The sequence below is a fragment of the Hyla sarda genome, chromosome 4, assembly GCF_029499605.1.
Source record: "Hyla sarda isolate aHylSar1 chromosome 4, aHylSar1.hap1, whole genome shotgun sequence".
In the NCBI taxonomy this organism is placed as follows: domain Eukaryota; kingdom Metazoa; phylum Chordata; class Amphibia; order Anura; family Hylidae; genus Hyla; species Hyla sarda.
In genome coordinates, this window is record NC_079192.1 from 31740914 (window position 1) to 31760180 (window position 19267).

At 44.2% G+C, this 19267-nt stretch overlaps 2 protein-coding genes across 8 annotated transcripts in view; one reads left to right on the forward strand and one right to left on the reverse strand.

Moving 5' to 3' along the window:
* Positions 1-19267, reverse strand: part of DNASE2 (deoxyribonuclease 2, lysosomal) — a 199224-nt gene that overhangs the window by 170304 nt on the left and 9653 nt on the right. For 2 of the 3 annotated variants that reach the window (XM_056570370.1, XM_056570364.1), the window contains exon 2: positions 17961-18018. The exons of the other annotated variant lie outside the window; for it this stretch is intronic. The gene's annotated coding sequence lies outside the window, so the exon portion shown is untranslated. The remainder of the gene's footprint in view (positions 1-17960; positions 18019-19267) is intronic. 3 annotated transcript variants of the gene reach the window in all.
* The window catches only part of TSPAN16 (tetraspanin 16), a 57120-nt gene that overhangs the window by 34499 nt on the left and 3354 nt on the right, over positions 1-19267 (forward strand). For 4 of the 5 annotated variants that reach the window (XM_056570371.1, XM_056570375.1, XM_056570372.1 and 1 more), the window contains 3 exons: positions 2316-2423; positions 13263-13415; positions 16604-16687. In XM_056570371.1, coding sequence (XP_056426346.1) covers positions 2316-2423; positions 13263-13415; positions 16604-16687 — 345 coding nt within the window. The remainder of the gene's footprint in view (positions 1-2315; positions 2424-13262; positions 13416-16603; positions 16688-19267) is intronic. The other variant, XM_056570376.1, reaches the window with a different exon arrangement.

The window sequence follows — 19267 nt, forward strand, 5'->3', positions numbered from 1 at the left end:
CCTTGGTAGTCTAGAGGCGGGAGCTAATTAGCTCTCAGGTGTGTAACCAGTAGCAACTCCGTATCGCATAGAAACTAACATTTAATAAAAAAGCAACATATTCCAACTATAATTGCTTAGGCATAACGTGTGCACTTAGAAAAATGTAATAAATATAGATGAGCGAACTTACAGTAAATTCGATTTGTTACGAACTTCTCGGCTCGGCAGTTGATGACTTATCCTGCGTAAATTAGTTCAGCCTTCAGGTGCTCCGGTGGGCTGGAAAAGGTGGATACATTCCTGGGAAAGAGTCTCCTAGGACTGTATTCACCTTTTCCAGCCCACCGGAGCACCTGAAAGCTGAACTAATTTATGCAGGAAAAGTCATCAACTGCCGAGCCGAGAAGTTTGTGACGAATCGAATTTACTGTAAGTTCGCTCATCTCTAGTAATAAATGCTAAAATACATTAAGGATGAAAAGGAATGAAAAAATAGTAATTTACTGGAAGCAAGATCAATAATCCATAAAAAACTGTTGGATTATGTTGTTTTTTTAATTAAATGTTAGTCTCTATGCGATACGGAGTTGCTACTGGTTACACACTTGAGAGCTAATTAGCTCCCGCCTCTAGACTACCCAGGATCCTTTAAGAGGTGAGCTTTGATGTGTATCTGTAGGAACCAGTAGAAGCGGTAGGTGGCCGCGAAACGGACATTGTTCCATCCTATCTGCTCCTTCCCATACTAATGTACCCGCCTGATTTACGTGACCAAATAAATCCAAGTTTTTTGCATCTCACCTGCGAGTGCCATCCTCTTTTCCTTTCTATTGGAACTATAAAGTATAAGTATTGCCGCTCCTAATTGTGCGTTGCGTGCCATATAGTGAAGCACATGAAAAGCATGCTTCTTCACGGTCACTTAACGTGTTTGTTTTGCGGTTACTTGAGGCACTGCATACATTGGTCTTTATTCTTACAGTAGAGAAGTCATTAATTATTACTTTTTGTGAATTGGGACATTCCAATCTAAATTTAGTAGGAGTCGTAGTCTGTGCATTGTTTGCCGACTCCGACTCCAGCTACCTAAAATTTCATCTGACTCCGACTCCACAGCCCTGCTTATAACTATAACTCTCAGGAGTGGGGCAGGGTGCCATCAAAACTTTTGTCAGGTCTAGGCAACATGTGAAAAGTTTTTATTTATGATATTAACCCTTTAAAGTGGCTCTCCAGTAGAGGATGCCACATATAGTAAAATGTTATATTTAGCCCTGACCCTATATTTTAAATGCTAACGCAGTTACGTTAGTTATTATGGCATGGTCACCCAATTCATCCCAGAGTGCTAGTGAGAAAGAAGATGCATTTGTCTGGGAAACTTTAATGTACCTTTTTATTTTTTTCAGGTTGTGAGAACATAGCAAATTAACTTTCCTGAGGACCGGAGGTCAGACCAAAGTACAGGGCAGGCCTTAGGTTAGATAGCAGTCTGTGCTGGACTCTCTACCCCTGCCCTCCCCAAATGAAAAATCTGCATAGTTTTTGACCTCCCTTTATATTAGCATAGCAAACTGCACCATATAAAAGCCTATTTAGTGGTTGTTATTGTATCCACTCAGTGTAGTAAAATGTATTATTATTTGAGAGATTTCAGAATTGTGTGATTGAGAACCTTTTCTGAACATTTAAAGGGAATCTATTGGATTTTTTTTATAGTAAAAGTAACCATAGTGCCAGGTAGAAGGTGTAGTTTTGCAACAGCTGGAGGCACCCTGGTTGGGAAACACTGACATACACACTGATACCTTTATTGATCTGAAGTTTGGACTGTGATCAGAGAAATTCAGCCCTGTTTACTGTTTACATTGGCTTAGTCTCTACCTATGTAAACAGGCAGTATTTGTGCCACTCACATGAATACTTTGGCCCCTTGGTTGATAAACTCCCAGACAACCCCTTTAAATGGGTTGTCCAGGCAACAGAAACATTTTCTTCATGTCTGGGTGTTGTACAAAAATTATCAATATCGCAATCGCTATACTCACCTTCTCCGGTCCCCTGCATCTGCCATGTCAACTCTTCCAGTTCAACAATGGTTCCCACTTTTTCTGGGATCTGTGCAGTCCCCGCAGGACCTGCCCGTTTGCCAATCAGTGTCCCATCTCAGTGGACAGGTCCAGTGGGGTCAGAACGGCACAGAATCTTGAAAAAGTGGAGACCAGTGGCGGACTGGAGGTATTGGCCCAGCAGCTGTTTTACCTGGACAAGCCCTTCAAAATTACATGGGCAGACATAGCATACATTAAAGATTTTTCTTTTTTGCATATAAGGCTGAGAGCATTGTAAAAGACAAAGGTCTGCAGTTCCTCAAGGAGTCCTATTATGAGAGTAATGACAAAGGACTAGTGGATGAAGGCTTGGATTCTGTTATGCAAAAGGTGAGTTTCTGTGCTTGATGTTTGCGTAGTGCTGTAATATTATTATTATATCCTTGTGCTATTGGAAGAGAGCTTTGTCTACTAACATGAAATTACAAACTGTAACATGTGGTGGCCCAGTACAGGAGTTGGACCCCTGTACCCTTGCTGTCCGGTCTTGTGGACTCTATTTCAGTGTCCCCTGAGTCCCTCTTTAATGTATGCCATACAAATGGTTAATTAGACATTGTGTTGTCAATTATAATGTCATCATACTGTTATATGCCTTTAAATACTGTTACTAAGTGCTGTAACCAAGGAAGGTACCAGTGATCACATGACTTATAGGGTGACCTATGGGACCCCTCCAGAGACTCCCCCATATAAGCCCTGGGAGGAGCTAGTTCAGTCTCTTGTGTAGTTGCTGCTGAGGAACAGTGAAATCAAGTCCTGAGAGAGTATCTGGTGTCCTGTGGAGGCCCAAGGCCTAGAGGGCGGCCACGCTTCCACTAATCCAGTGCCCCACAGGTGAACGTCAAAACCTGGTAAGCTACATATGGGGTGAAGTCAGTCTAGTCATGTCAGTCAAGATCAGTCTGTATACAGTCACCGTGGGCCTGCAGCAAATTTTCCAAATCCACTACAAGTCCCAGCGAGCACTAGAGTCTCTGAAGTCACTGGTCACCTTCTTGGAACTAACTAAGCTGTTGAAACTATTACACCTGTCTACCTCAGTAAAGTGGCCGTTGTTCTATAACTTGGCATTTGAGTAATTATTTGCCAACGCGCCTAGCCCAGGATCCGGCGGCATACCTTCGTGTAGTGCAGAGGTTAAACCACGCCCTGGCGTCACAAATACAAGGGGTTAATTCCATGTGCCCCTAGGGTAATAACATCTGCCCTCATCACACCCTCACCACATACATATCTAGAACGATTGCTTATTACAAAGCTAGAGGCTGCACTACTAAGAGATGTAGTCATGGAGATTTTGTGATTTATATTACTATCCATATTAGTGTTCAAACACATATATTTGTCACGATTGAAGCCATCTAGGTTGTAGATATTGATGTACCTAACAGACAGTAGACAGACCCATTGACAGAGTTTCTGAGCAGGGCAGCTTCAGGCTTAGGCTATGTTCACATCAGTGTTGGAGCCCCGTTCAGGAGCGTGGGGGCTCTATAATAGAATCCAATTGATTAGCAGGACCTGATGAACAAAAAAATGCTGCAAGCATTAATTTGTTTTTATCCGGTCAGATCCTGACAAATTTAACGGACACCAAACGGAAACCAGACGGACTAGAAAAACAGTGATGATGTCTTACAGAAACACCCTTGTCCTTAGTTTGCGTGTGGTATTGCAGCTCAGTTCCATTGAAGTGAATTGACCTAAGTTTTAATACCATATACAACCTGAGGACAGATGTGATGCTGTTTTTTTGGAAGAAAGCAGCAATGTATTTTTAATCCTGGATATGCTATTTTAAATCAATGGGATCCATCGGAGTCTGTTGTGCAATGGACAGTTCCACACCATTTTCTTTCCCTGAAAGAAGCCTCTGATGCAAATTATGTGAACAGGGCCTTAGGCCTGTAACTTCAAGCAGTCATATCTATACATATGAGCTTGTGTTGGTGTAAACATTGGGGTAAATATGCCCATTAAAGGGGTATTCCACCCCATGATATGCCATAAATGTCACATAGATGCAAGACTCACCCGTCGGACTCAAACCTGTCCCCTGAACCTGTCTTACCAGAGGTGGCTGGAATTCTAAAAACACATTTCTGGAACTTCCATAGAAATAAATAGGAGTTAGTTAAATAGGCACTGTCATGAACTATATATATATATATATATATATATATATATATATATATATATGTTGTAGTACTTATGTACTACAACATATTTATAATATACTTCAATTCTTTTTTTGGTGGTTAAAATATTGTATTTTGCTTTTGAAATCCAGCCACTAGGGGTCTCCCTCCTAGTGGCCGGCTGAAGCCTGCTGTGATGTCACAGCTGAATTCGGACCTATCCCGGCCGGGCATCAGTCTGAATTCAGTCAGCCTGCGCTCGCTCCCTGGACACTGAGACGACTGCACTGGACCTCAGTATACAGCAGGAGAGAAAGATTGCAGCCCCTCCCCTGGTTATATAGGGGGGCTGTGCAAGGAGCCCATAGGTAACTTGGGGGGTCACCTGGTCAATGGATCCCTCTGAGTAAAAATCATGTGGTACAAACATTAAAGCAACAGTACATTAAATGAGGCAAACTTATATACATAATGGGGGTATAATGCAGGTGAGCCCTGGTGACATGCAGGGACTCTGCCTGACAGGGCAGGAGGACAGTACAGGGCCACATCATCCCGTACTGGGACATCACAAACTCCCCCTTTTGAATAAAGTCACCCTCGACGCCCAGTATGGAAGGGCGGAAGAGCAAAATGGCCACAGGTGCCACATGCAGTCCTGGAGCATTGCACTTACTGTCCATTTCCAGGCTGAACCTTAGTATGACCAATGAAAATAAAGAGTTCTTGTATAATGTCCATACACGCTCTGAAGACATAAACTTTTATGACTATTTTGGGTACATGACTTGATAACATTAAACTTGACTAGAACACACTTTATGCAACTGTTGACACAAAATAAGACGGATTGGGCTGCCGTAGGCCTTGGCTACTAGGGTCCCTTGGCACAACACACTTCTCCCCAGAACACTAGATATATAATTTAGACTAGACATTTCTAGACATTTGTTACCTTTGTGACTGTTTGATACGTGCATAGCAGGTTACAGGTATACCTTCTGGCCAGGAAAGTATCCTGAGCACGAGGACACAAGAGAAAATACATTAGACATATGACAATTTATAGAGACATTAGTGTGGACTGTTTTATGGTTAGTGCTACAGCCTTAGTGAAATGACGGATATGTGTACATGAATATTTATTTGTACTCAGTGACTCTATGTGTGATACTAAGAGTCACTTGACTCTTAATCTTTGTATCTTGCTTGCAGTTGGCCCTGTGTAGACCTTTGGGACCTACGCAGCACCACTTCTTGTGAATCGGGAACTCTTCCCTCTTCAGGAGCCTTGTCATGACTGAAGATTCTTGGTTATCAAATTCCAGAGTTGGAGCTGGTTCTGGACTATCAGGACTCGGGCTGGCTAGCAGAGACACTGGAGACCTGGAAACCGGGGTGTAGACTGGTGCCAATGGTGACAAAACTGGAGCTGGTGAGGCAACTAGGGTTGGTTGCACCGGCTTTGGGGATGACACGACACCGAAGACTGCAAGTTGGCTGGGTGGATGAGTTACAGGAGGTTCTGGCAGGTCTTCCTTGAGACATAACTTTATCCGGTTATGGTGGACAACTTGCGGCTCATACCCAGTTTTCTGGATCCTGTACACATCAGAGTCTGGGTAAGGTATGGCCGTTATTGTGTATGGCTACATTTTCCAGATGGAATCCAGCTTGTGGGACCTCGGAAATTTCCGCAGCCAGACCTTGTCACCTAACTGAAGGGGTTTGGAGGAGGCATGACGATTATAGTCTTGCTGTTGCTTTTGCTAAGCCTCGCCCATCTTTTTATTGACAATCTCTTTTCCTTCCTGGATTCTTTTTTGATGGTCAGAGACCCACTCCATGGAAGCTTGCGGAGAGTTATTGAAGGGAGCTTGAAGTCCAAACATTTGGTCCTTCGGCAGCTACCCATGCCGCCCCCTCAACAGGTAGAAAGGGGTGTATCCTGTGGAACAATGGACCGTATTGTTATAAATTTCCAGCAACTCAGGCAACAATCAAGGCCACTTTTCGTGTTTTGACACACAGCATATGGATAAATAACTTGATTGATGCTCTCACAGAGCTCGTTTCCTTGAGGGTGGTAAGCATTATTCTGGATCAGAAATCAAGCAGAGCACCTGGCACTGCCTCGGGATAAATGGCTATGTGTCTGCTAATGTCAGGAGGTCGAGCGCTTGTTAATGACAGCTGCTCCTTGGCTGTGCTCACGCTGAGTGTAGATAATGTAGAAACCAAAATCCAAAGTAGAAAAAGAAGACGCGGATCACTCACCGGTATGATGCTGTGAACTTTATTCAAGTCTGCATGCAGTGGCTACATACGGGACGATGTCTGTGGCAGGGCAGGAGGTCTGACAGAGCCCCGTCTGAAGCGATGGCGCCGTTTCACGCCCGCTGGGCGTTTCTTCAGGCCCGGAATTGACATCATGTTTGCAGGTAATGCCTCTTTATATAGACCTAATGTATATTAGTGTTTTAAAACAATACATGTAAAAACATATATAATATATAAAAACAATAAAGGGCCGCACCTAGAACTTTAAAGAAAAGCAGAAAACTTGTTTCTCTCATTCAAGCCCAATGCTCCCGTGGCGTCAAGCTCTGCTATCCAGTGAGCTTCCCTTTGGAGCAGTGTCCTATGTCTGTCTCCTCCGTTCTCATTTAATTCTATCCTTTCTAGGACGGCAAATTTAATACATTTAAACTCTCCTCTATGGACTTCTCTCATAAGGGTAATGAGCCTGGGTACACCTTTACCTGTGATTATGGACCTCGCATGTTCCCTAATTCTTTCAAATAGCCTCCTCTTAGTTTTGCCAATATAGAACTGTCCACAGGGGCACATCAAACAATATACTACAAATGTAGTCTTGCATGTAATTAATTGCTTAACTTCTATTATTTTGGGACCTAGTCTAAGCATGCATTTATTGAGGTTGTATTCACACATGGAACAGTGGCCACATTTACAATTTCCCTGTGGTCTCCTATCTGTCACTCTGTTTTTTCTTAATTTTTTTTACTACATTTTTAATATAGTCCCCTAGGGTCTTATTTCTTTTAAAAATGATGATTGGTCGATTAGATGCTATTTCTTTAATGTCCTGATCTTGTTCCAAAATATACCAATTACGGTGTATGATATTTGAGAGAGTGCTGTTCATGGGTGAGTTACAAAAGGAGAAAACACATTTTTCATCCTTTCTAACTTTTGTATTTTTAGACAGTAACTCCTTTCTAGGTTTTTGTTTGGCTTTTGTAAATGCTTTTGTTATGATCTCTGTGGGATAGCCTCTAGCATGGAATCTATTACTGAGGTCCTCGGATTGCTTCAAAAATATCTCTTGTCTCGAATTAATATGTTTCAGTCTGATAAACTGACTATATGGAATACTGTCCTTCATCTTTTTAGGATGAGAGCTAGAATAGTGCAGCAGCGCATTTTTTGCGATCCCTTTCCTGAAGCCTTTAGTGATAATTTCATTATTTTCAATGGATATCTCAATGTCCAGAAACTCTAGTGTGAGGTCTCCATACTCATATGTAAAAGTCATATTTACTTGATTTGTATTATTGAGATATCCAATGAATTCCTGAAAAGCTTCTTCTGTGCCCTCCCAGACTACCAGGATATCATCGACAAAGCGCTTGAATAGTTTGATTTTACGGATATATGGATTGTGGGTGGTTAAAATAACCTCTTTCTCTAGTACAGACAGAAACAGGTTGGCAAAAGTGCAGGAGACCGGGGTCCCCATTGCCGTTCCCTGTCTCTGTCTGTACAAGGTGCCCTCATACTGGAAAGCATTGTTCTCCAGTATGAACCTCAAAGTTTCCTCTACGAACTCTAAAAAGTCAGATGACTTTTCTTGGCCATATAGTACCTCTCGGATTGCCTGCACACCTGCATCATGCGGGATGCGGGTGTACAGGCTCTCCACATCAATAGAGGCAAGGTGGTATCCTGGCTGCCAATGAAACTCCTCCAAAATATCTATGAGGTCCCCAGTGTCTTTTAGATACGTCAGCATTTGCGTCAACATGGGAGACAACAGCCAATCTAAATAACTAGATAGTGCCTCTGTCACTGAGCCAATCCCTGCCACAATTGGGCGGCCTGGGGGATGGCTCAGTGACTTGTGCACCTTCGGTAGGATGTACCAGTGTGGGCGTTTGGGATACTCAGGGAACAATTTGTTTGCTGTGGTTTCCGACAGAACCCCTTTTTCTGTATATTTTCTTAAATGTGTTCTTAACTTTTCTTTTATTCTGTTTGTTGGGTCACATTTTAGCTCCTCATATACCACAATGTTCCCAAGCTGCAAGGTGGCTTCTGTTACATAATCACTTCTATACCAAACCACAACGGCACCTCCCTTATCCACTTTACTAACAATTATTTTATCATTCAGTGCCAACTCCCTTAGAGCATCTAGCTCATTTTTGGGTAGATTAGGTTTTGGTTGTGGATAAACGAGTGCCCTTGCGTCCCTAAGGATAGCCTTATAGAAGATGTCAACCGCACCACCAGGTGCAATTGGGGGGTTAAATTTAGACTTATTTCCCTTTGTAAAAGGCTTCACTGTGATGACCTCTTCAGTATCATCAGAGTATCGTGGGGGAAAAATCTCCCCACTACTTAGGTCATCTAACAACTGGACCATCTCTGTGTCCTTTACAGTGAAGTCTTTGATCATAGAGAACCCCAATCACACAAGGAACATCACCTTCCTTCACAGGTTTTTCTGCTGCTGTATTATTTTTATTATTGGGACCTGAAAATAATTTTTTTAGATTAATTTTTCTAATGGCTTTGTACAGGTCTATTTCAAATTGTGCCGGGTTAAATGCTTCCTCTAAGCCAAAATTGATTCCTTTGCTGAGGGCACTAACACAGTCATTTGACAGAACAATGTCTTTGAGGTTAACCACAATATTGCTACTGTCTATTTCCTTGGTTTTCTGGTCCAGGTTACACTCCTTAGTCTGGATCTTCTTACAGGCGTGGAACTGACACAGCTCCTGGAAGAGTTGGGCCTCAAAGGCCGTTCCTCGGTCCGTCAGGACAGACTTCGGGCAACCAAGGGTTTGCACCCAATTGGAATAGAACATCTGAGCTGCTGTTTTGGCTGTAAGGTCTTTGACAGGCACTACGACAACCCACTTAAAGTAGTGATCCACCATGGTGAGAGCATATGTGTACCCAGACCGGGTAGGAGACAGCTTGACATAGTCTAACATGACAAACTGGTTAGGCCTTTCACTCTGGATGGAATGGAGGGGGGCTCTTGGGTCCTTGTGCACGTTCTTGGTGACGTTGCAGACTGCACACTAACTGCACCATTTCTCTGAGGTATATATGTCTTCTTGGACCTTCTCGGACCTGGGTTCACCGTTCTCTAGGGTGGTCACAACATTCTGACTCACAAACTTCTGGTTAAATGGGGGCATCTCCAAGTCTTCCCACTCATCTTCGACAGGTGGGTGGTTCTTCGCTGGGGGTCATCCGAGACAGTACATCGGCGTTGACATTTGATTTTCCGCTTCTGTACTTGATGGTGAAGTTGTAGTTGGCCAATCTGGAGGCCCAACGCTGCTCGATGGCACCCAATTTGGAAGTATTCAGATATGCCAACGGGTTATTATCAGTCTAGACAGTGAATGGCTCATACAAGGGTGAGGAGTTCCAGCTTGAAGGAGCTGTAGTTTGCATCATTCCCTTCAAAGCTGGCATCAGTATACAACCGGTACGGCTGACTGTAATCTGGATACGCCAGGATGGGTGGTTCTGTCAACAGGTGTTTAAGAGCTTGGAATGCTGTCTCTTGCTCTTTGGCCCATTCAACAGGTAGTCTTCCACTGTAGTTCTCCTTCACAGAAGAGCTGTTAGGGGTTCTGCAATCTGAGCAAAGTGGGGAATGAAGCGGTGGTAGTAGCCGGCAAATCCCAGGAAGCTCCTGACATCTTTCACCGTGTGCGGGGTATGCCAGTTTTTGACACTCTCTACCTTTTCAGGATTAGGCAGGACTCCCTGTGCGCTGACAACATGACCTAGGTAGTGTACCTGAGGTTTAAGCAGATTACACTTTCATGGTTTGCTCTTCAGCCCATGCTTGATCAGGACTTGGAAGACATCTGACAGATGACTGAGATGCTTCTGGTAGGACTTGGAATACACGATGACATCGTCCAGGTACAACAGGACACTTTGAAAAATTCAGATGGCCCAGGCGCTGCTTTATCAGATGCTGGAATGTAGCATGGGCATTACATAGCCCAAACAGCATACTCTTAAACTCAAAAGGTCCCATGGGTCACAAAAGCGGTCTTCTCTCAGTCCTCCCTGGCCATATGGCCATAGGCACTTGCCAATATCCGCTGGTTAAGTCATGAGTGGAGAAGTAAGAAGCCAACCCGAGGGCTTTAAGTGACTCTTCAATTCTGGGCAGAGGATAAGCATCTTTGTGGGTGACATTGTTCAACTTCCTGTAGTCGACACAAAAGCAAATAGTTCCATCTTTCTTCTTGACCAACACGAGAAGCTCTGCCCAGGGACTCTCTTGAATGACATTCGCCTGTTTCATGTTGGCCAGCATCTTCTTGACAGTCTGATACATGCCTGGCGCGACCGTACGGTGTCTTTCTTTAATAGGTGGGCTGTCGCCGGTGAGAATTCTGTGCTGGATGGAGACATGCGCTCAAAGTCCATGGGGTGTTTACTGAAAGCCTCGTGGTACCTTCTAGCAACGTTGATGACTCCCTTGACTTGATCCCTTGGGGTAGTCTCGTCTCCTACTTGGAGTTGCGCCCACCAGGGCTCAGAAGTACTTGCACCGGATCCTTCAGCTACTTGGGCTGCACGCTGTCGGGCAACCTTGCGTTCTGTTAGGATGTCCCTTGACTCTAGAAGATACAGCTGGGCAACTGGGGTGTACTTAGGTAACACTGTAGCAGCGTCAGACAGATTGACTAACCGGACGGGGACTCTCCCATTGGTAACCGTGACAAGGCTTCTCTCAGCTCGCACAAGGGGATGATAATCTCCCTGGGTGTGGACGAAGAGAAAAATTGATGAAAGGTGTCAACGCAGGATAGTCCGGATGGTGAATAAGCAGCCCCAAACAAGTTCCAAAGATATTCAAGCTGTCCTGCAGGCTCAAGGAGCATCAGTGTCAGGGCGAACTATCCGTCAAAATTTAAATGAAATGTAACGCTATGGCAGGAGACCCCGGAGGACCCCACTGCTGACACAGAGACATAAAAAAGCAAGACTACATTTTGCCAAAATGAAGTTGAGTAAGCCAAAATCTTTCTGGGAAAACGTCTTATGGACAGATGAGACCAAGATAGAGCTTTTTGGTAAAGCACATCATTCTACTGTTTACCGAAAATGGAATGAGGCCTACAAAGAAATGAACACAGTACCTACAGTGAAATATGGTGGAGGTTCAAGGATGTTTTGGGGTTGTTTTACTGCCTCTGGCACTGGGTGCCATGAAAGTGTGCAAGGCATCATGAAATCTGAGGATTACCAACAAATTTTGGGTCGCACTGTACAGCCCAGTGTCAGAAAGCTGGGTTTGCTTCCGAGATCTTGGGTCTTCCAGCAGGACAATGACCCCAAACATACGTAAAAAAAAGCCCCTAGAAATGGATGGCAACAAACGATGAAGAGTTCTGAAGTGGCAGCAATGAGTCCATATCTAAATCCCATTGATCACCTGTGCAGAGATCTTAAAATTGTTGTTGGGAAAAGGCGCCTTCCAATAAGAGAGACCTGGAGCAGTTTGCAAAGGAAGAGTGGTCCAACATTCCGGCTGATAGGTGTAAGAAGCTTATTGATGGTAATAGGAAGTGACTGATTTCAGTTATTTTTTCCAAAGGGTGTGCAACCAAATATTAAGTTAAGGGTGCCAATAATTTTGTCCACCCCATTTTTGGAGTTTGGTGTGACATTATGTCCAATTTGCTTTTTTTCCTCCCTTTTTTGGTTTAGTTCCAATACACACAAAGGGAATAAACATGTGTACAGCAAAACATGTGTTGCTGCAATCCTTTTCTGTGAGAAATATGCCAAAGAAAGGTGCCAACATTTACGGCCATGACTGTAACTCTGCAGTGTGTTGTTCCTCTCCTATTTCTCTTGGTAAAATATGAACATATTGACAACTGGATGTTTCCATTTAACTTGTCAATGGGAAAGGTCCCATACACAGTGTGACACTATCATTGGGTATGGGAACCAGAAGTAAAGTACATAGAAACAGACCAGATATTAGCTTCACAGGAGCAAATATGGCTGACAGGAAATTGCTTCTTTCTGTGTAACTAAAGGCAAGAGAAGCCTCAAGCACAACCAGCTGATCTTATATGACCTTGATTGTACAAGACTTCAACAGCATAGACAAGTGTCACGTGTGGCAGGGATAAGTGCAGCCCTGAGTTTGCTCAGACCTCTGTTTCTGCCTTTATGGGTTTCCATCTGCTAAATAGGATGGCCCCATTTAAGTAGCAATGCCCAATACAAATAAACAAACACTTTACAGAAGTCAGGGAAGCAGGTCAGGACACAATGGGTTGACAGGCACAGAACTAAAAACAAAACACGGGGAATAAACAAAAAGACAGATAAAGAGAAGACAAAAGAGGCAAAAACCTAGAGAGCAGCACAGTACTGATTTGAAAAACAGAGGTAAGTTGGATATCTTAGCCAAGGTCAGAATAAATATAACAAGGAACAATAGCTAGTGGAGATAGAGAACTTTAACACAGGCAAGTGAGTCACAGACCGACAAAGGTTATATAGCCCACCTAAGAAGGGCATGGAGGCTGAGGCCAGATGTAATTGTCACCCAAGCCTCATGATTGACCCAGGGGTCATTACAACAATGAACAATGCATCAGTCGTAATAACAAATCATTTTCTCAAGCATGCGTGGTATTATCAAATGTGTTGACTGTAGGTAATGGTAATTGGTTCATGTACACATTTGACTATTTATTCCTCATCTTTTACCTACAAGTTTAACTGCTGTGGATTTTTCGGTTATGAAGATTTCGTCAACTCAACTTTCTCTATGAAAACTGGATTAAAGTATCCCAAGCCATGCTGCAAAGATCCTGAACTGAGTGTTTGCAATGGCTTAACAACATCTGATCAAGTTATCTATACAAAGGCAAGTGACTGGTTAAAGGCAGTCTGTCAGCAGTTTTTGAGCTGATGGCTTTATACAGATGTCAGGGAGGGGGGTGGAATCATACCTAATGTCTCGGATATACAGCTTGCATGATCAGCAGGTCTAGTGGTCTTCTGGTTCTAAGAGGAGGGTTTGGGGAAACACATCGAATAAGAAGAGACCACCTCCTGCACTACTGTTTTCAAACAGCGTGTTACCAGCTGTTGCAAAACCACAACTCCTAGCATGCCCGGACAGCCTCTGGGAGTTGTAGTTTTGCTACAACTGCCGACACACTATTTGGCCAACACTGTCCTGGACACTTCCCAAGTTTTACTTACACTGTCTAAGGGCATATTTACACCACCTTATTGCTGTATGTTTAACGTATACATTTTATAGAAAAAAAATATATGCTAAATACTAATGCTGCTTTATGCCATACCACATAATCCATTTCCCATTGACTTGCATAACAATAAAAAAAGGCCTCCTAACATATACCATTTTATGGCGAACAAAGTAGTGTAAGTAACTATGTTTTTGCATAAAGCAAAATTAAAGGGGTACTCCCGTGGAAAACATTTTTTTTTTTTTTTTTAAATCAACTGGTGCCAGAAAGTTAAACAGATTTGTAAATGACTTCTATTGAAAAATCTTAATCTTTCCAGTATTTTTTAGGGTCTGTATACTACAGAGGAAATGGTTTTCTTTTTGGAACACAGAGTTTTCTGCTGACATCACGAGCACAGTGCTCTCTGCTGACATCTCTGTCCATTTTAGGAGCTGTCCATAGCAGCATATGTTTGCTATGGGGATTTTTGGGGGATTTTCTCCTACTTTGGACAGTTCTTAAAATGGACAGAGATGTCAGCAGAGAGCACTGTGGTCATGATGTCAGCAGAGAGCTCTGTGTTCCAAAAAGAAAACCATTTCCTCTGTAGTATTCAGCAGCTAATAAGTAGTGGAAAGATTAAAGATTTTTTAATAGAAGTAATTTACAAATCTGTCTAACTTTCTGGCACCAGTTGATTTAAAAAAAAAAAAGTTTTCCACGGGAGTACCCCTTTAACGGTATAGTAACGGAAATAATTAAACGGAGACAAAAATGCAGTGTGAACCCAGCCTAATACGTGTACACCTATTTTACAATTTAAACTTAGACCAGTCAGTCTAAAAATGGCAGCCTTATCACAGAGGATCATGCTGTTTGATAAGATGAGCGCATATTTACACTGGATAAGTTTATATTACCCTATTAGTTGTCTACCTTTATGGATAATTTTTGGCTTACTTTTTGGTGTCACTTGCCATTACTCCACAACCCCTTGATGAGTGAGGCACAAAAGTGTCTAAAACACATAAGAAATATGGTGCAAGGCACATTTTTGGCACACATAGAACAATAAATCTGTTTTTGCAAAAACAAATCTGCCCCAGTATATATTTATTAAGAAAATAACATTGTTTATTAAATGGATATTTACATACAGTAGAGATGACCAATAGTTAATACAGACTGTTTCTGAGAATGGCATTTGCAGGGCCTCTATCTGTTTGTCTTAGGGATTGTCCACAGGAAAATGTGCAAAATGTCCGCCCAGACAACATGGACAGAAATTCTGCACATTTGAAAGTTCAGGCGGACATGTCGGCAGATGCCGGAATCGGGAAGTTTCTGCCGCGGAAATTTCGCTGTGTGCGCAGTGCAGCAGAATCCCATTGAAATAAATGGGACAATGCTGCATCGTAATGTCTGTGCGGACATTCCGCCATGTGAACATACCCTCACTAAAGCTCATTCGGCTTTAGTAATCTAGTTAAAGGACAACTGCAGCGGCATTACACTTATCCCCTATCCACAGGATAAGAGATAAGTGTTTCATTGCGGGGGGTCCGACCGCTGGGACCCCCCCCCCGATCTCCCTAACGGGGCGCCGCCATAAGCGCTCATGGTGAGCGCTAGGGCGCGTAGCGTCGACCTAGAGGTCGACGGTGACGCCCTGTCTCCTCCCCGTCCCCATACAGTTCTATGGGGGATGCGGGGAGGCACGAATGCTGCCTCCCCGCCTCTCCCATAGAGATGTATGGAGGAGGCATGCCAGCCGCAACGTCATGCTGCGGCTGGCACGCCCCCTGCACGGGACAGCCGCGGCCCCGTACAGGAGATCGCCGGGGGCCCCAGCGTTCGGAACCCCCGCGATCAAACACTTATCCCCTATCTTGAGGATAGGGGATAAGTGTTTGTAACGCTGCAGATGTCCTTTAAGGTCTAAGGCTATGACAAGGTAAGGCTAGATTCACATTTTAGTTAAAGGGGTACTCCGCCCCTAGACATCTTATCACCTATCTAAAGGATAGGGGATAAGATGTCAGATGGCCGGGGTCCCGCTGCTGGGGACCCCGGGGATCGCTGCTGCAGCCCCCCACTATCATTACTGCGCAGAGCGAGATCGCTCTGCACGTAATGACAGGCAATACAGGGGCCAGAGCATCATTACGTCATGGCTCCGCCCCTCGTGGTGTCACGGCCCGCCCCCGTCAATACAAGTCTATGGGAGGGGGTGTTGCGGTCGTCACGCCCCCTGCCATAGACTTGCATTAAGGGGATGGGCCGTGATGTCATGAGGGGCAGAGCCATGACGTCACGCTGCTCCGGCCACTGTATCGCCCGTCATTATGCACAGAGCGAACTCGCTCTGTGCAGTAATGATGGCGGGGTGCCGCAGCGGAGATCCCTGGGGTCCCCAGCAGCTGGACCGCGGCGATCTAACATCTTATCCCCTATCCTTTGGATAGGGGATAAGATGTCTAGGGGCGGAGTCCCCCTTTAAAGGCTTTGTTCAGGCCACCATCGCAGATTCCATTCAGCAGTGGAAAATGGAGCCGGACAGCCGGACAACAATGGAACCCAACGGACCCCATTGAATTTAATGGGGTCTGTCAGGTTTCTGTCTGGTATCCATAATTTTTTTGGATTATCCCTAGACCCAAAAATACAGAATTTTGCTTATTTTTTATTTTTATTTTTTGGTTATTTTAAACGGACAAAGCCTCTGACATAGTGTGAACAAAGCCTAACAATAACATGAATGCAGATTCTCCACGGTTGTATACACTCATTCCCCAGTAACATCTTCAAATATGGGGCCCTGTTAGAATAATTATATCTACCTTTTGCTATGCAGGGCTGTTTTCTCGCCATTCTTGAACAAGTGAAAAAGAACAGCATGGCCCTAGGGATAGCAGCAGCTGTTATAACAGGTTGGGAGGTGAGGAAATGGATACCATTTTGGTATACAGCTATTACTGATTTACATGTCTGAACAGCATTTAATACTGTTATCTGATAAGTTGAGGGTAGTGATGTAATATGTACAGGAGGTAAGTTATTTGCTAGGAATAAAAAGGGTATTCCCATCTGCAGAATTTTTGCAGAGAAATTCCGCATGAATTCTGCTTGTAGTAGTCTCCCATTTATCTCTTCATGCATTGGAAGTTCCACTATGGACCTTCCGTCAAGGAAATGGATTCAGGCGGGGATTGAGGCTGGGCTCACACTACAGAATTTCCGACCAGAATTCCGCTCAGGAATTTTTGCCAGAAATTCCAGTGCATGAAGGTTAACATGCAGGTCAATGGATTTTCTGTTAACCCATTCACCCTGCAGAAATTTCTGGTCTGAATTTCCGACAGAAAATTCCAAACAAATAATTCTGCCATAATATTGAACCTGCTTAACGTTCTGGCGTAATCTGCTCCGCAGACATTCTCGTCACTGGGAAGCTCTGGACTGAAGTTTTCCTCGCAGAGCTTTACAAGGCTGATCCCGGCCTAAACGTGTTCAATCTTCCAGTGGAATTTGCCAAAGCAGTCTCATCTGTCAATGGGACATTGCTTATGTCTGTGGCAGAGTGCTGAAGACATAAGCACCAAATCTGGATGGCCTCTGTTCCATGCAGGAAGATCATGGATCCAATGTGAAAATTCAGCCAGGAAATTGCTTGCTGAATATCTGTAGTGTGAACATACTCTTACACACTTCTATCTTCACAGCAGCCTGCCAGTGGGATTCCACGGAAATTTCTGCTGCAGAATTTCCACCGAAAGATTGAACATGTTTATTCTTTTTTTCGGGATTCTGTGCAGGCTGCATTGTTGTCGATGAGTATTTACAGTATTTACCGGGTCTAAGAGCTGGTCCAAGAGCTGGATGCACTAGGCCACACTAAGAATGTATGCCTGGAATTTGTCAGAAATTTAAAGTGTGAACGTACCCTTTTACAGTGCAAAATCCGAACCATAAACTTACAGCAAACCTACCACATGCTGAACACACCATAATGTAACACAAACACTGTATGTACACAACAAGATAAAATTTTCAGCCTCTGGAACTAAACAATGAAGTTTCCTATTTGTTAAAATAAATAGGGATTAATGAGGAACTGACACAGAAACTAAAATATTAATAAAATATGAAGGCTCAGTAAACACATAAGTGTAGATGAAACATTACATAAGACAGATCCTTACACAACATACCTTTAACGGATGGGAAGGCGTTTCTCACGTATGCTAAAGATCTGATCCAAACAGCATCCTAACCGAGAAAGAAACAATGTAAGAGTATGTCAGTCTCCATTATGGTATTTCTCTATCGGCTCCATTGGGGGACACAGACTGTGGGTGTATGCTGCTGTCTCTAGGAGGTGTAATACTATGGTAATAAAAAAAAGTCGGCTCCTCCCAGCAGGATATACCCACCTTCAGGCTCTGAGCTAATCAGTTTAAGCTTAGTGTCTGAAGGAGGTGGACATGGTCTGGATTTCTCCAGACCAGGTCTTCTGATTTTTTGTTTTCCTAGTTAGGGACGTGTTTTTATTCCTTTTTCTTTTCTGTTTTCAGGTGGGGACTCAGGGACTCCGGTTCCCTGTTTCCCCATTGCGAGTAAGGGGGCACAGACATTGCATATATGCGCTGTTCACCCCCCCTCGCCAACGGTCAGTGCTTGGGTTGGTACCTCATGGGTCCGGGTCCCCCTATTTCCCTGCTCGCCTCGCGACTGAAGACTTCACTGAAGACTCCATTAGGTAAGTTCTTCTGACTGAGGTAAGTACCCCCCTTTTTCTCCACAGGTACGGACTCGCAACCTATGGAGACCCCACTGAGCTTCCCTTTACGGGTGGCAATCTTTTTGGCAAACGCCTTGATGAGATTATCTCTGAGGCAACGGGAAGTAAGAGTTCCTTTCATTTGTGGACATCAAGGATGCCTACCTCCATGTGCCAATATTTCCAGGCCATCATCGGTACCTCCGCTTTGCGGTTCTGGAGGGGCATTTTCAATTCGTAGCCCTCCTCTTTGGCCTGGCCACGGCTCCTCGGGTCTTTACCAAGATCCTTGCGCCAGTGAGGGCCCTGTTGCGGTCGAGGGGAGTCTCTGTGATACCCTACCTGGACGACCTTCTCATCAAGGCTCCCACCAGAGCCCAGACTCTGGAGAATGTGGATGTCACTCTTCACACTCTGGATCGCTTCGGGTGGATGGTCAACCGGGACAAGTCAGTCCTCTCTCCCACCCAGTCTCTGATCTTCTTGGGACTTCACTTCAACACGGCCTCTGCCCGAATTTGCCTTCCGCCGGACAAACATCTGACTCTTATGTCAGGAGTCCGCTCCCTTCGGGCTCAGGTCCCAGTTTCCATCTGCACTTGTATGAAAGTCCTGGGTCGGATGGTGGCAGCCATGAAGGCCGTACCCTTTGCCCAGTTTCATTACCTTTCATTACCCAGTTACATTCTAATCCTCATGTCCGGTCCTTCCTGCAAGGAGTGGCGCGCGCTGTTCTCC